Genomic DNA, 11,803 nt, shown 5'->3' with positions numbered 1-11,803 from the left:
GTTGAAAAATGCTGATTCATCAGGTCCAACAAATATTTTATGTTTATGAAAATTGATCAGAGCGTGCTTTATACTTCCGATTCCTACCCTAAAACTTTAGAGTTAATGGCCAGCGACTGATCAATAAAACAAATGAAGTTTTGACGTTTGCTATTTCGCTGACTTTTCTTTTTTTTTTACTCTTGAGCATTTATTTAAAAAAACGAATTAGGAATTTTATAACCGTCAAAACCGTTCTTTTACTTGAGCTTTAAGGGGGTGGTGGTCGAGAAAATTTTTTTCGACTTTTTAAAATTTTGATCCTATTTTTAGATTCCTTGATAAAAAAGGAGCATTTTTGGTCCCTAGCTTTTTTTGATTGGACCAACTTTATTGAAGAAAATTTTCGATTTTATGCTATGAATTCGCCATTTTCGGGAATTTTGAAACGCTTCATTCGTACTAAAACAAATTTTAACTTGATTTTTTATTGCGAAGTTATGTTTCTCGATAAAATTTTAATTATAAAAGGTGAAAAAATTACGATTATTATGATGTTTTCGAAAATTTCATTGAATAATGAGTGAAAATGACGATTTTTCAGAAAACAACATGTTTTCATTCAATTACTATTTTATTTTCTAGCAAGGTGGACTTTCTGAAACTTAGCCGCCCACACGCTAAAGGGTTTAAACTTTCCTCTCGGTAAGTTTTATTTTGAAAAAAATAATAAGGGGATAGAGTTTTTTAGGTCAAGAGATGGGTCGACTTTGAAGAAACTTTTAACCATTTTTCCGAAGAAATATTTTTTTCAAACATAGCCGCCCACATAAATTGGACCCTTTTAAACTTATTTTCAATTAGAGAAAAAAAAATTTTTTTGAAAAAAATTGAGTTTTTTAGGTTGAAAAAAGTCTTAGTCTCGACCACCACCCCCTAAAAATGTAAGCCGGAGACATTAAGGTGTGATGTTGTATTTTGGCAAAGACTGTGAGAAAGAAGATATAGCTTCCTGGAGACTGCGGCAAAGCGCATCCTTATTATATATTTGTTTATGTTTGAGAACTTTTCAATGTCCGCCATTAACTTTGAAGTGGCCGTAAAATTGATTCGGTACCCACAGATCAGCTTAGCTATTAACGAATTGTTGCCACTCACGATTCTCAACATATTTTCAAAGAGATATTGTCTGACAACTCTTTAGAGAAGAAATCAGGACTGGGGTTTTAATGGGGTAGTATGATACGGAATTTTGAGTGCTTTTGGAGGTCAAAGAACAAGTTGGAGTATTGTTTGCGATTAAATACAAGCTTTTTCGACGCCAAAACCCGAATAAGACGATGAAGATTTTACCGTCTACCCTGGCGAGCCTTAGCCTTGCCGCTGCTCCTGGATGGTTAGCCGCTTCCCGGGGAGGATATTCTTCCGCTAGCTGTAAATGCGAAATAAAATGTACTCCTGATATTCAGAGGTATTCAAAAATCTTTATTTCAAGCTTCATTTTTGCTGAAGAAGTATTTTTATGCTTCTGAGAATTGATTTCTTATGCAGTGTTGGGAAACTCGCAAAGTTCAATATGAGAATCGGCGGGTTAGGGTCAATACGGGCCTGATAAGTTCGCGTATTTCCACTCGCATCACGTGCCTGAAAGATGTTTTGGAGCTTCTGCAGTTTGGGCTAGGTCCTGCTCTTGTCCAGCCGCTAGGATGAATAATTCAAGATCACCTAGGGTTAGGGTTACCTTTGCTTTTTGGTCATTGATTGATATGCAATAGTTAGCTCAAAGTTTCGGCAATCACCGGGTAATCGAACCGAGTGGTTTCCTTTCCCTTGAAATTCCATATTCACACACGCGCCAATTACGAAAGAGCAACGAGTTTTTTCATTCATGAAAACCGTCCACATATAATTCCGGTTATCCACGAAACGTAGCTTCAGTGGAAAATCCTTTTCTTGAGCGTCGATTTCAAGCTGATGTTCTCGATGCGCATATCTTGAAATATAGTTATTAATTTGTTTGAATATTAAATTGTCCAATTTCTTAATATCGGTTCACGCATACTTATGATCAGAAAAATGTTCTGGTAAAATTGGCAGATCATCAAATGCAATTTCCTTTGCCTCACCGTTTCGCCCTTTGAAAACCTAAATTTCAAGTACATAATTGCGGTCCGAAATTGAAAAACCTTGAAAAAAGGAGGCTCTCTTAGGTCAGCTGCAGTTATGTCTTGTATCCGTTTCCCGTCCATCTTTTTTTTCTGAACAAGATGCAATTTTTCGATTGAGACTTCAATTATCGATGCTGTAAACTTTGAAAGCCAAATATCTCTATCTACCGGTGAAAGCAGACTCAAATCCGGGGTTACGCTGCCACTAAGGCCCTCCAAGCTTGTGATTGGTCAATGGAAAAAAGATGTCTACAGGGGGTGGAGACATGTTTGAAATCCCGGGTAAAGGCTTGCTTTCACCGGTATTCTTCCGCCAAAAAGCAAAGGCTAGATAGTCAGTACCTTACCGACTTATTTTCTTATACACTGTATAATATACAGTATGTATTTCAGCCATGTCTGTAATAACGAAACTTTGAAGCAGTGCAGGGAACATCCTCAAATAATTTTCTTTTAGGGAAACGTGCGCCGCCGACATTGTTGCCGCTATCGATATGCAGTATTTCACAGAGCAAAAGGTAAAGGCGAATTCCAGAATTCTATCTTCCATGGAAGATCTGTCAAAGATACAAGACCACGTTAGAAGTACTCAGTTGAAAGGGGGAGCGAAAAACGTGACGCAACGCGATGTTTTTGAGAAAAAAAAACCGCCAGCTAGGGTGCAAAATCGATGTTTACTTGTCGAACATCCTGTATACACCGCTTAAAAGTTCGGTTTTTCGGATTCAAACGAACGTGACTCAAGACTCAGACTTTTGGATTTTCGCTTTGTTAATTTTTTATTACGATAAAAGAAAAATCATCATTTTCTGAAAAAAATATTCAGGAAAAAAGCGCTGCGGAATTCCTGTCTCGTCTGGAGAATGAAATTTCAACGACCTTAGGCTATGGCAGTAATCGACAGGAAATTGCTCGAAATATAAATTTAAAGCTTTGAAAAGTTATTACGAAGCCGTATTTGACCTTTGATAAATGTCTTTAGTTTCACACTACAAACCAAAAGTGTCTCAGGAATGTTTTCAGAGTCGGGGGCCTCTTTGTGACCTTTCCGCTGAGGATTATTGGATCCTGAACGGACTCATAAATCGTTCATCCATAAATGTTCAAATTCACGAGCAAAAATGAAAGGCGGCCAGGTTTGCTGTGTTTGGATTTTCTAGTGAAAACGATGAAATTCAAACTGGCCTGAGCTTTTTGGACTCTGTTGATGAACTCAAAGCAAGTGACATTCCAGATAAAATTGAGAATATTTTCAAGGAAAGGAGATTTTATCTTAACTTTATTCTTCAAAATTTTGGTTTTTTTAGCAGAATGATACCCGTATTTTGATGTGTTCTCAGGACGCATCTTTTGGAAATTGTGAGACGCGCAACTCCGGCCTCCGGTGACATGGGTTTTGAGTGTTTTGTTACAAGTCCAGAATTTTGGAGATTTCGACGAATTAATGAAATCTCATCCGAGTCGGGTACCATCAACAAGTGGGCCTTTGAGAATGATGATGAACAGGATCTTGGCGTGGGAATTGAACGAGCACTGGACTTTTTCAAGGAGCCGCACTTGCCAGCAGTTGAAGAAGAAAGAGATGATCTTGGGTTTGAACCGACCAGGAAGGGTTCAATTTTGAAGTTTTTGGAAATGATTTTCTCGCACGTTTTCCTTTCCGAGTTATCGGGAAAAATATTTTGAATCCTCACTTGAAGACTGCTGCTCGTGCTTTCCGATGGTGCTAAGAAGAAGAAATCCAGCTCGCTTCTAAAAGCAATCGAAGCCGCTCATGAAAATAATATTAAGGTACCAATAATTCTCTAATCGCATCATTACCATAAACAGGACCATTAAAATAATTCATGGTTTTTTTTTAATTACCTTCATCAAAGATAAAATGACCTTTCATGGGCGATATGATTTACAAGACAAAAATGAACTTTGGTTTCCTATAGGCTAAAGGCTATAGAATAGGGCTCGCCAAGAAAACTTAAAAGTGTCGGCAGATATGTTTTATAGTATAGAATCGTGTTAGATGTGCCCGTTGCCCATATAACTTACTGATTGGTCCCTTATTCCTGATTTCAGATCGGCGCTGTTACGCTGACTCAAATGGACTCTCCCGCTTGTCGCCGAGGATACGTCATGTGTCCGGATGTAGAGCACTTAACTTCACTATCTGACTTTGTCGTTGATGGATCCAGAGCCGGCTCAGCTGCTCGTGACGTTTTTGACTTTGTCGGACAGAAAGAGTGCTACCACAATGGCGGCTGCAAGCCGTGTAATTGTGAATGTGACCTTCCACGAGGACCAGCTGGTGAGGAAGGTGCTCTTGGTTGTGATGGAGCTCAAGGTCCTTGTGGTGATTCTGGCAACCCGGGAAAAGATGGTGTTGATGGCCCTGCTGGTCCTCCTGGCCCGAGAGGCACACCAGGTCCTTGTGGTCCTTGTGGTCGTCCCGGTCTACCTGGTACTGGTGGTGAAATAGGTCCCGATGGCGGCGATGGTATGGATGGAAACCCTGGTGTTGTCGGCCTACAAGGTCCAACTGGTCCTCCAGGAGAACAAGGCGATGCTGGTATCCGAGGATACAGCGGTGTTCACGGCAATCAAGGACGAAATGGGCCGGATGGCAAACAAGGCGAGAAGGGCGAAAAAGGCCAGCCAGGTCTACCCGGCGATGTCTTACTGAACGTGGCTAACACTCGGTTGCGACGTGAAGCAAATGGCATGGGAATGGAAAAATTGCAAGAAATGCATCGTCTTCGACGAGAATCAGTGGCCGAGGCGATTAGCGCAGCGAACGACCAGATAAGGAACCTTGGATCAACGGCGGACAGGGATGCGCAATCTTCCGATTTCTTTTGGACCAGTTCCTGGAAGAACACGGCTTCCAGACCGAACAGTGGAAGGCTTACCTCACCTCATACTATAGGTGACTTCGGATCGAAGAATTGATGATGTAAAGGAGATATTTTTAGTGATGAGGTTGTGTCGACATTGAGCACGAGCATTCGAGAAATTGTTGTTGAATGGATGAATGAGAACATGGACGTTATCAACTGCATGCTGAATTGTGGATCAGCTGATTGCGGAGGTGGAAGCGGCAATTCTGCTGGAAAGGGTGGTGGAATCACTGTCAAGGTTTGGATATTTTAAAGACGCACGTTTCAGACTTTTAGCCACTCGAATGTGAAGAACCTGTCGATGTGGTGTTTATGGTTGATGGAAGCGATTCTGTATCATCTCGTGACTGGCCTAAAGTTCTCACCTGGGTTACTAACCTTGTTGATCAGGTAATAGAATCCTCGCCAGAGAAATGCAAAAGAGCTGAGAAAATTATAAATTTCTGCTGAAAAGCTGATTTTATTCAATTTAGATCTCCCCAGCTGACCGAGAAAAGTCATCAACAATCGTGTTCCAAGATTTCTCGATGAACCCTGCTACTGGCGCAATTCCACAGGAGATTATGGGGCGATTCGATCCGGGCGATCAGGGCTCCGTTGACGATTTCAAGGCCGCCGTTCTCGCCGCAAAACAATCTGGTACGACACCTAATGACTTTCTTCCCTAATTTATTTGACCACTGGGGGGTTCATCACATGACCGCGCGTGCCACCCGTCCAGAATTATTCACCAACAGGGAATTACATGGTGATTACCTGACCAGGCCACTCCTAAAATTTCAGACCTAAAAGATGAAGAATTTCTATCCACAATTGAGCTTTTTAAAATTCAGTTTCAATTTTATCGAAAATAAGTGAAAAACTGCAGGAATTTGCTTGGAATTATGCTTGATGAACCTAAGCCTTTAGCGTAAACACTAATAGTCATGTTAGACAACATTTTTATAGGCGACTGCGGTTTCCGCTAGGAAACGAACTTTTTGCCGCGCACGCATTTTAAAGTACTTTTGTTTTGTGTTGTCAGCAAAAGTCTCCATTACCATTTCAACCCATTTAACCCATTTTTAGCTCAAGGAACCAATACCTATCAAACTCTTTCGATGCTTCTTAAAGACGACGGAATTTTCGACAAACTCCCGACAGTTCAAAACAAGGAATGCTTTCATTTGGGACTTTTACGAAATGATTATTAAACATTTATAAAGCTCTTTCAACAGGAAGGCGCCACTGTTTTCGTCATTCTGTCCGACGGTGAATCACGTGATCGGTCGAAATATTACGACAAGAAAACATTCGACTATTTCCGCGAAATAACGAGAATGCGAATCGCCGTTGGAGTCGCTGATGCCGATAAATCTGAGCTGGTAAAGGACATTAACGTTTTCAACGTATTACTATAAACATTTTCGTTTAACGAGGTCATGATGTTTTTCTCATGCGAGAAGCAAATAACTCTCTTTCCGATGGATTTATAGATAAAATTGCTCTCAAAACAGAATCGTTAAACTCTTCTTTAGATGGACTTTGCTCAAGATGCCGAGCATCTTCTTCATTATGACGACTTCGGACAGCTGATGGAAGCCGGTCAAGAGATCGTTGACCTCATTCAAGCGGGATGCAAAGCTGACACGAGCACAAGATCGCAAGCGCTATCTTCTAGCCGCCAACTAGAAGATTTTGAATCCGTTAGTTTTTCCTTTGTTCTAAGCTTTGAAACTGATTCAATTTTAAGGACCCCTTCGTTGACCCCTTCGTAAGCTCCGACCCCTTTGAAATGAACCTGGACTTCGACCCATTTGGTCCTGACAACTTTTTGGACTGGGAGTACTACTCAAAATTCCAAGACAACCGGCATCGTGCATAATTCTCTCACAGCACGTTGTAAAACGCTCTTCCTGAACATCTCTTCCTTGCCTGAACCTGAATTTCAAACACTTGACAAACTTGAAAATAATTGCTTTATTCGGGAATGGGCATTTTGTTTTGGTGCTCGCGCAGGAGTTCGGCGGCTTTTTGCTCTTGGAGAAAAGCGTTTGCTTCTTTCAGCGTCGTGTTGAGAAGGTCTTTGTCTTTGATTCTTTTTGCGTGTTCGATTCGTTTGCTCAGAGTTGCGATTCTGAAGTTGAATTTGAAAGAAGATCCCCGATTTTGGGACAGAAAAATTTACAATAAAATAGTAGTATTGGCTACGCAATATCAGAATAAACAAAAAAAAAACTTCCATTCAACTAAATTTGAACGAAAAACCTCATTCAAGGAGAAAAAATAAGAATTATGGTTCTTGCTAATTTTCATGAAAACTTACTCTTTTCTCATCTTGTCGACTTCCTTAACATCGAGTTTTCGCTTTTCTTTTATCTGCTCGTTCCCGCGATTTTTCTGTATTTTCACATGCTCAACGACTTGGTCGGCTAAGTTGAGTTTGCTCTCGAAGCCGCGAATGTCGGGGATGATCCCCAGCTCAATTCGTTTCGCCTTCCTCTGGAATGTCCGACGCGTCTCCACAAGGTAACGATACAAAGGTGAGTGAGTCCCTTATTCGATCATTTTCGAATAGCAAAGGAAAGAAGGACTTACCGATATCGAAGTTTTTCGTTACAAAATTCATCATTTTCGGCGGCGCTTCGCTTCTCAAATCGACACTTTCAGTCGCCACAGTACTTTCGTCTCCAAGAGACAGCAGACTCTCACTGGAAGGCTTAGCAGTATTTTCGAGGATTCTTTCTGCTTTAGTTTTTGGCTTTTCTATGATTTCATCCTCGTCGAGATTGGTTGACTTGGGTTTAAATTTGCGAAGGTTGTGTTGGATGATTTGAGGGGAGGTAGCAAGCAATGTTTGGATTTCCACGGGGATAGGTTCTTCTTCGTTTTCTTTTCTAGCGCTTTATTATTTGTTCTAGAGCTAACAATCTCAAATCTGCAAAATTAATAGCCCTTTCCAATTTGAGGGGCAGTTCTTTATCTTCAAAATAGAGCGCCATAATATGAATTTATTGATATTATATTTATTCTTTTACTAAACCAGTGTTTCTATCAAATGATTTTGTTTCATGCCATTATGCCAACATTATCCAATAACTAACACACAAAAATATCTTTTGTTATTATTTGCTCACCTCAAAAAGAGGTTATAACTTTGAAAACACTGAAAAGCGCGTTCCTATAAGCTCAATAAAAGGCCAGTGTCTCCAACAAGCGATTTCCGGTGGTGTGCCCGAGATTTGCATAAAACAATCGTGCACCAAAGCCGATAAGAATACGGGCCGAGCCAGTGTTGCCCAGTCGTCGGTAAACTCAGCTAGGGTTACAGGCCTCTCCGGAAAAAGGTTAATCCTTTCCTGCTGGGTATCTTACTCTGCTGAGGTAAAAAACAACATGATACTTCAGTGATGAGACTCGAAATAAAAAGACCCCTTTTTAGGGGCAACAAATAAAAATATCAGCGGTTTAAGTTCCTGAGGACTCTTAAGACGCTCACCTTTTTTCCTTGACAGCCATAGCTGAAGAGATGAACGGGTTGATTCCTCAGATAAAAGAATAGTGGATAACGTTGTTCACTGTATTCATTCAATCTGTAAAGATATTATATTATGACTTTTCTGACAAAAATCTGGAGATTTCCGGAGACACATGTAGCCCGATTTCCTGATGCCAGAGCGCGAGCCAAACAATTTGGGCGACGATGGTCGGCAGGTGGTCTAGAATGTCGTCGCGGGCGTTCCCTGCTTGAATGTTTAGCAGCGAAACAAACGAGTACGCCATTTTTCTATAGATTTCGTTCAGTAACTCTCGCCGACACTGGCCGAATTCTCGCTCGTAGATCCACCAGAGAAACGCGTTCGATAGATTTTGAAGTTCTTTTGAGTTCATGATGTTTTGCGGCGCTTTTCGAAGGCGATGGAGGGTCGTTTTTGTATTTAGAACGCGGTTGATGATGCTTTGGATTTTAATGTTTGGTGGAAACTCGAGGTCTTCGAGGTACTTTTCGTAATCGTAGTTGTGTATGTCGTTGTCTTTTGCTAGAATGTATACATTTGCTGGTCAAGGGTTGAAAAGCTTTTTAGCGTAAATAATCCCCTTGGGGATGTCAAAAATATAAGATATTGAGAAATGTGTTTTTAAAAAATATAATAACGAAGACAATTTATGAGATTAATTTTCAGTAAAAATATTTATAGATGGACGAATTTCGATTTTTATGGTTTTTTTCATTCATTTTCATTTCAACCCTTTCCCTGAAGCCGCTGCATTTTCTATGGCTCTCTCTTGAATCTCCAGTCTTTTCTTTCTCATTTCAACCGAGTTGATTAAAAACGGCAGCATAGGCGTTTGCGTCCTGATTGTTTTGTCCTCTTGCATTACTCGGAAGATGAAATCGTCGACAAGACTCTTACAGGTGGCGACGCTGTCTCGAATGTCTTGGACGTACTCGTGCTTTTCGGGCGGCGGGATCTCGCGCATCAACTCTTCCTTGATTTCTTCTGCGCTTTGGGGAATTCCCGCCTGGATCAGCATTTTCTTGTCATTTCGCACTTCTCGTATTATATCCTTTATAAAATATAAGGTGTTTTATAATGTTTATTTAATACGGAACCATAGGATAAAAATAAATGACAAATATTTATTTATATAAAATAAATAATATTTTTTTTTGAAAAGAGAGCCCCGTGCGACTTATTTGGGGCAGTAAAAATACGGTAAAAAACAACTGAAGCAATGTTACGATGCTCCAGTGAGATCACTTATGAGTGAGAAATTTCTATCGAGAAAAATACTCAATGCGTGCCAGTTTGATTATCTTATGGTTTCCATTCACAGCGCTTTTCGTACTTACTTTTTCTGCGAATAAGTTCTTGACATCAAACTGTCTCTGATAATCATCTGCGTCCTGCACGAGGCCGACCGGCTCAGGGCAGGGAAAATCCGCCGGACCGAGCCGTGGCATAAAAATCTGCAAGAATGAGATTTACTTCCCAACGATCTTCAAATAACAGAAACACTCTAGAAAGATTTCTGAATACACACAACTGGACCAAAGGCGCTTTTGTCGCCTTTGTGCCCAAAGTTGCCTATCGACGGGGTTATCTATTGAAAGTGTTTGCACTAAACAGAGTCATAATTGAAGATGCTAAAATCCTAACAAAAACAATCTTTGACTACAAAACTTATTAGTTCCAATTGAACCCAATAATCAGCATGTGATCTCTCCTAAGATAAATGAGGAGAATCTGTATTCAACGTCAGTGAGCCAAGTTTCTAAAAAAGCCAAGTGTGTCTGGCAAGAAATCAGTATCAATATACAGCGCCCTATCAATCATCAACATAAAAAACCCCTTCCAGAATCATTTTTTTTTCGTAAGGTTAAAGGTCAATGAATTTGAAATAATGGTAAGTATCTTCTATCGGTCCCATAATGCAAGGTTTCTTTGATTTTCAAGCTCGGAAGCCAGACATGTTTAATTACTCGGTTGTCTTTGCTTTCTTTTTACCGTATTTGGCCAGTTTTGGCTGCATTTTGTTTGTGATAAATATGCTTAGAGCAGATCAAACCGGCTCCAAAGTTGCGTACTAACTCTTCAATAAGACGGGTCCAAATAAATAACATCTCCGACGCACAAAAATAAACAAGGACCAGATAAAAACCACACGCCAGGGGCCAGAACTCATCAAAGTTCTTGACCCACAGACAGAAATGAAGCTTTTCTCCGCAGGAATCATTGGTAAGAATAAGAGAATGTATGAAAAATTTAATGTTTTAAATCTCAGCCGCCGCTTCGGCTCAAATGGGCGACATGGATATGGGCGGTATGATGGCCCAATTCATGCCAATGGTCGAAGCTAAGTACAACTCCCTCGACCACGAGCAGGTAAAAGACGAGTTCTTGAGCTTCTTTTTGAATACAGTTACTAGATGCACCGAGACTTCATGGAAGACAACACCGGACTCTTCGAACGATATTTTGAGTTCTGCGACATCGGAGGCGATGGCGTCCTCACCCCAGAGGATGATCTCGCTTGCCGAGAGAAGGCCATTAATCTCATTCAATCGTAAGTACTCATTTAACGAACTAACGAAATTGATTGCGTAAAATAAGCATCAAAAAGTTCAAGTCAATATTTGTTTTTGTAAGCTTTTTGTTGACAAGTTCTTTAGTCGAATTCCCTTCCCCTTGGACGACATTGGAGCCATGGGTCTTCCAATTGACCAAGCCAGTGCTGTCACCGAAATGATCTTCGAAAAGTTCATTGATCTCAATCACGACGGTTCCACCACCCTCGAAGAGCTTCAAATGGGCGCTTACTGCCTCTTGCGAACTGCTGCGCAGCTTGGTCTTCAATTTATGGGCGATCAAAATGCTGAACTCCCACGATCCATGTTCCCCGACTTCGACGAAATGTCCGAGGTATAAGAAATATTAAATCTTCTATTTCTACAGAAAATTCTAGCAAGCTCTTGAAGCCATCAACTCTGAAGAGGCTCAGGTCTACTTCCGAGGTCACCAAGGTCTTTACCAAAAACTCCAACGAACTCTTTCCACCCGAAAGGTAAGCCACCATTCTACCGCGTTTTATTTATTTTTTCAACTCATTTCAGATCCGAAAAGTGTTTAAATCCGCTGATATCGATGGAAACAACGCCTACAACGACCGAGAACTCGTCAAGCTTCTCTTCCTTGTTGGCGAAAAAGCCGTTGAGCTCGTTGAGATGTACCTTGGGAACTAGACTGTCATATTGAAAATAAAATACATGTAAACGGAATCATA

At 40.6% G+C, this 11,803-nt stretch overlaps 5 protein-coding genes and 1 long non-coding RNA gene across 6 annotated transcripts; 3 read left to right on the top strand and 3 right to left on the bottom strand.

Annotated features, from left to right (window-relative positions):
• Positions 1 to 1,319: 1,319 nt before the first annotated feature.
• On the top strand, positions 1,320 to 3,084 carry LOC145701857 (uncharacterized). Its single transcript, XM_081779073.1, has 3 exons — positions 1,320 to 1,450; positions 2,605 to 2,665; positions 2,974 to 3,084. Exons 1-3 carry the CDS (start codon positions 1,320 to 1,322, stop codon positions 3,082 to 3,084), a joined length of 303 nt encoding a protein of 100 aa, XP_081635199.1.
• On the bottom strand, positions 1,727 to 2,220 carry LOC145705192 (uncharacterized). The gene is made up of 3 exons (XR_014134563.1): positions 2,166 to 2,220; positions 2,042 to 2,124; positions 1,727 to 1,972 (listed from the first exon to the last, which is right to left on the bottom strand). It is a non-coding gene; the product is annotated as an uncharacterized LOC145705192 (long non-coding RNA).
• A 3,175-nt stretch (positions 3,085 to 6,259) lies between the features above and the next one.
• On the top strand, positions 6,260 to 7,001 carry LOC145702706 (uncharacterized). The gene is made up of 3 exons (XM_081779967.1): positions 6,260 to 6,402; positions 6,556 to 6,723; positions 6,771 to 7,001. The coding sequence occupies exons 1-3, from the start codon at positions 6,358 to 6,360 to the stop codon at positions 6,900 to 6,902; spliced, it is 345 nt and encodes a 114-aa protein (XP_081636093.1). The 5' UTR covers positions 6,260 to 6,357; the 3' UTR covers positions 6,903 to 7,001.
• On the bottom strand, positions 6,983 to 7,934 carry LOC145702705 (uncharacterized). The gene is made up of 3 exons (XM_081779966.1): positions 7,616 to 7,934; positions 7,344 to 7,572; positions 6,983 to 7,154 (listed from the first exon to the last, which is right to left on the bottom strand). The coding sequence occupies exons 1-3, from the start codon at positions 7,647 to 7,649 to the stop codon at positions 6,998 to 7,000; spliced, it is 420 nt and encodes a 139-aa protein (XP_081636092.1). The 5' UTR covers positions 7,650 to 7,934; the 3' UTR covers positions 6,983 to 6,997.
• A 1,322-nt stretch (positions 7,935 to 9,256) lies between these two features.
• Positions 9,257 to 10,075, bottom strand: LOC145701856 (uncharacterized). The gene is made up of 2 exons (XM_081779072.1): positions 9,873 to 10,075; positions 9,257 to 9,586 (listed from the first exon to the last, which is right to left on the bottom strand). Exons 1-2 carry the CDS (start codon positions 9,981 to 9,983, stop codon positions 9,257 to 9,259), a joined length of 441 nt encoding a protein of 146 aa, XP_081635198.1. The 5' UTR covers positions 9,984 to 10,075.
• A 603-nt stretch (positions 10,076 to 10,678) lies between these two features.
• On the top strand, positions 10,679 to 11,798 carry LOC145702756 (uncharacterized). The gene is made up of 6 exons (XM_081780022.1): positions 10,679 to 10,758; positions 10,805 to 10,905; positions 10,950 to 11,086; positions 11,193 to 11,442; positions 11,486 to 11,584; positions 11,634 to 11,798. Exons 1-6 carry the CDS (start codon positions 10,731 to 10,733, stop codon positions 11,760 to 11,762), a joined length of 744 nt encoding a protein of 247 aa, XP_081636148.1. The 5' UTR covers positions 10,679 to 10,730; the 3' UTR covers positions 11,763 to 11,798.
• Positions 11,799 to 11,803: the final 5 nt, after the last annotated feature.

The sequence above is a fragment of the Oikopleura dioica genome, chromosome PAR (assembly GCF_907165135.1).
Source record: "Oikopleura dioica chromosome PAR, OKI2018_I68_1.0, whole genome shotgun sequence".
Taxonomy (NCBI): Eukaryota; Metazoa; Chordata; class Appendicularia; order Copelata; family Oikopleuridae; genus Oikopleura; species Oikopleura dioica.
The sequence above is the reverse complement of the archived record's forward strand: the minus strand, read 5'-3'. Positions and strand labels throughout refer to the sequence as shown.

Excerpts from the sequence above, each read along its gene's own strand:
- LOC145702706 (XM_081779967.1), top strand. The coding sequence starts at position 6,358 with ATGCGAATCGCCGTTGGAGTCGCTGATGCCGATAAATCTGAGCTG. Across the intron at positions 6,403-6,555 it reads ATGCCGATAAATCTGAGCTG|ATGGACTTTGCTCAAGATGC; the intron begins GTAAAGGACATT and ends ACTCTTCTTTAG. Across the intron at positions 6,724-6,770 it reads AACTAGAAGATTTTGAATCC|GACCCCTTCGTTGACCCCTT; the intron begins GTTAGTTTTTCC and ends TTCAATTTTAAG.
- LOC145701856 (XM_081779072.1), bottom strand. The coding sequence starts at position 9,983 with ATGCCACGGCTCGGTCCGGCGGATTTTCCCTGCCCTGAGCCGGTCGGC. Across the intron at positions 9,587-9,872 it reads AGAACTTATTCGCAGAAAAA|GATATAATACGAGAAGTGCG; the intron begins GTAAGTACGAAA and ends TATTTTATAAAG.
- LOC145702705 (XM_081779966.1), bottom strand. The coding sequence starts at position 7,649 with ATGATGAATTTTGTAACGAAAAACTTCGATATCG. Across the intron at positions 7,573-7,615 it reads AACGAAAAACTTCGATATCG|GGACTCACTCACCTTTGTAT; the intron begins GTAAGTCCTTCT and ends TGATCGAATAAG. Across the intron at positions 7,155-7,343 it reads GTCGACAAGATGAGAAAAGA|AATCGCAACTCTGAGCAAAC; the intron begins GTAAGTTTTCAT and ends ATTCAACTTCAG.
- LOC145702756 (XM_081780022.1), top strand. The coding sequence starts at position 10,731 with ATGAAGCTTTTCTCCGCAGGAATCATTG. Across the intron at positions 11,443-11,485 it reads ACTTCGACGAAATGTCCGAG|CAAGCTCTTGAAGCCATCAA; the intron begins GTATAAGAAATA and ends AGAAAATTCTAG. Across the intron at positions 11,585-11,633 it reads GAACTCTTTCCACCCGAAAG|ATCCGAAAAGTGTTTAAATC; the intron begins GTAAGCCACCAT and ends AACTCATTTCAG.
- LOC145701857 (XM_081779073.1), top strand. The coding sequence starts at position 1,320 with ATGAAGATTTTACCGTCTACCCTGGCGAGCCTTAGCCTTGCCGCTGCT. Across the intron at positions 1,451-2,604 it reads TGTACTCCTGATATTCAGAG|GGAAACGTGCGCCGCCGACA; the intron begins GTATTCAAAAAT and ends ATTTTCTTTTAG. Across the intron at positions 2,666-2,973 it reads AGTATTTCACAGAGCAAAAG|GAAAAAAGCGCTGCGGAATT; the intron begins GTAAAGGCGAAT and ends AAAAATATTCAG.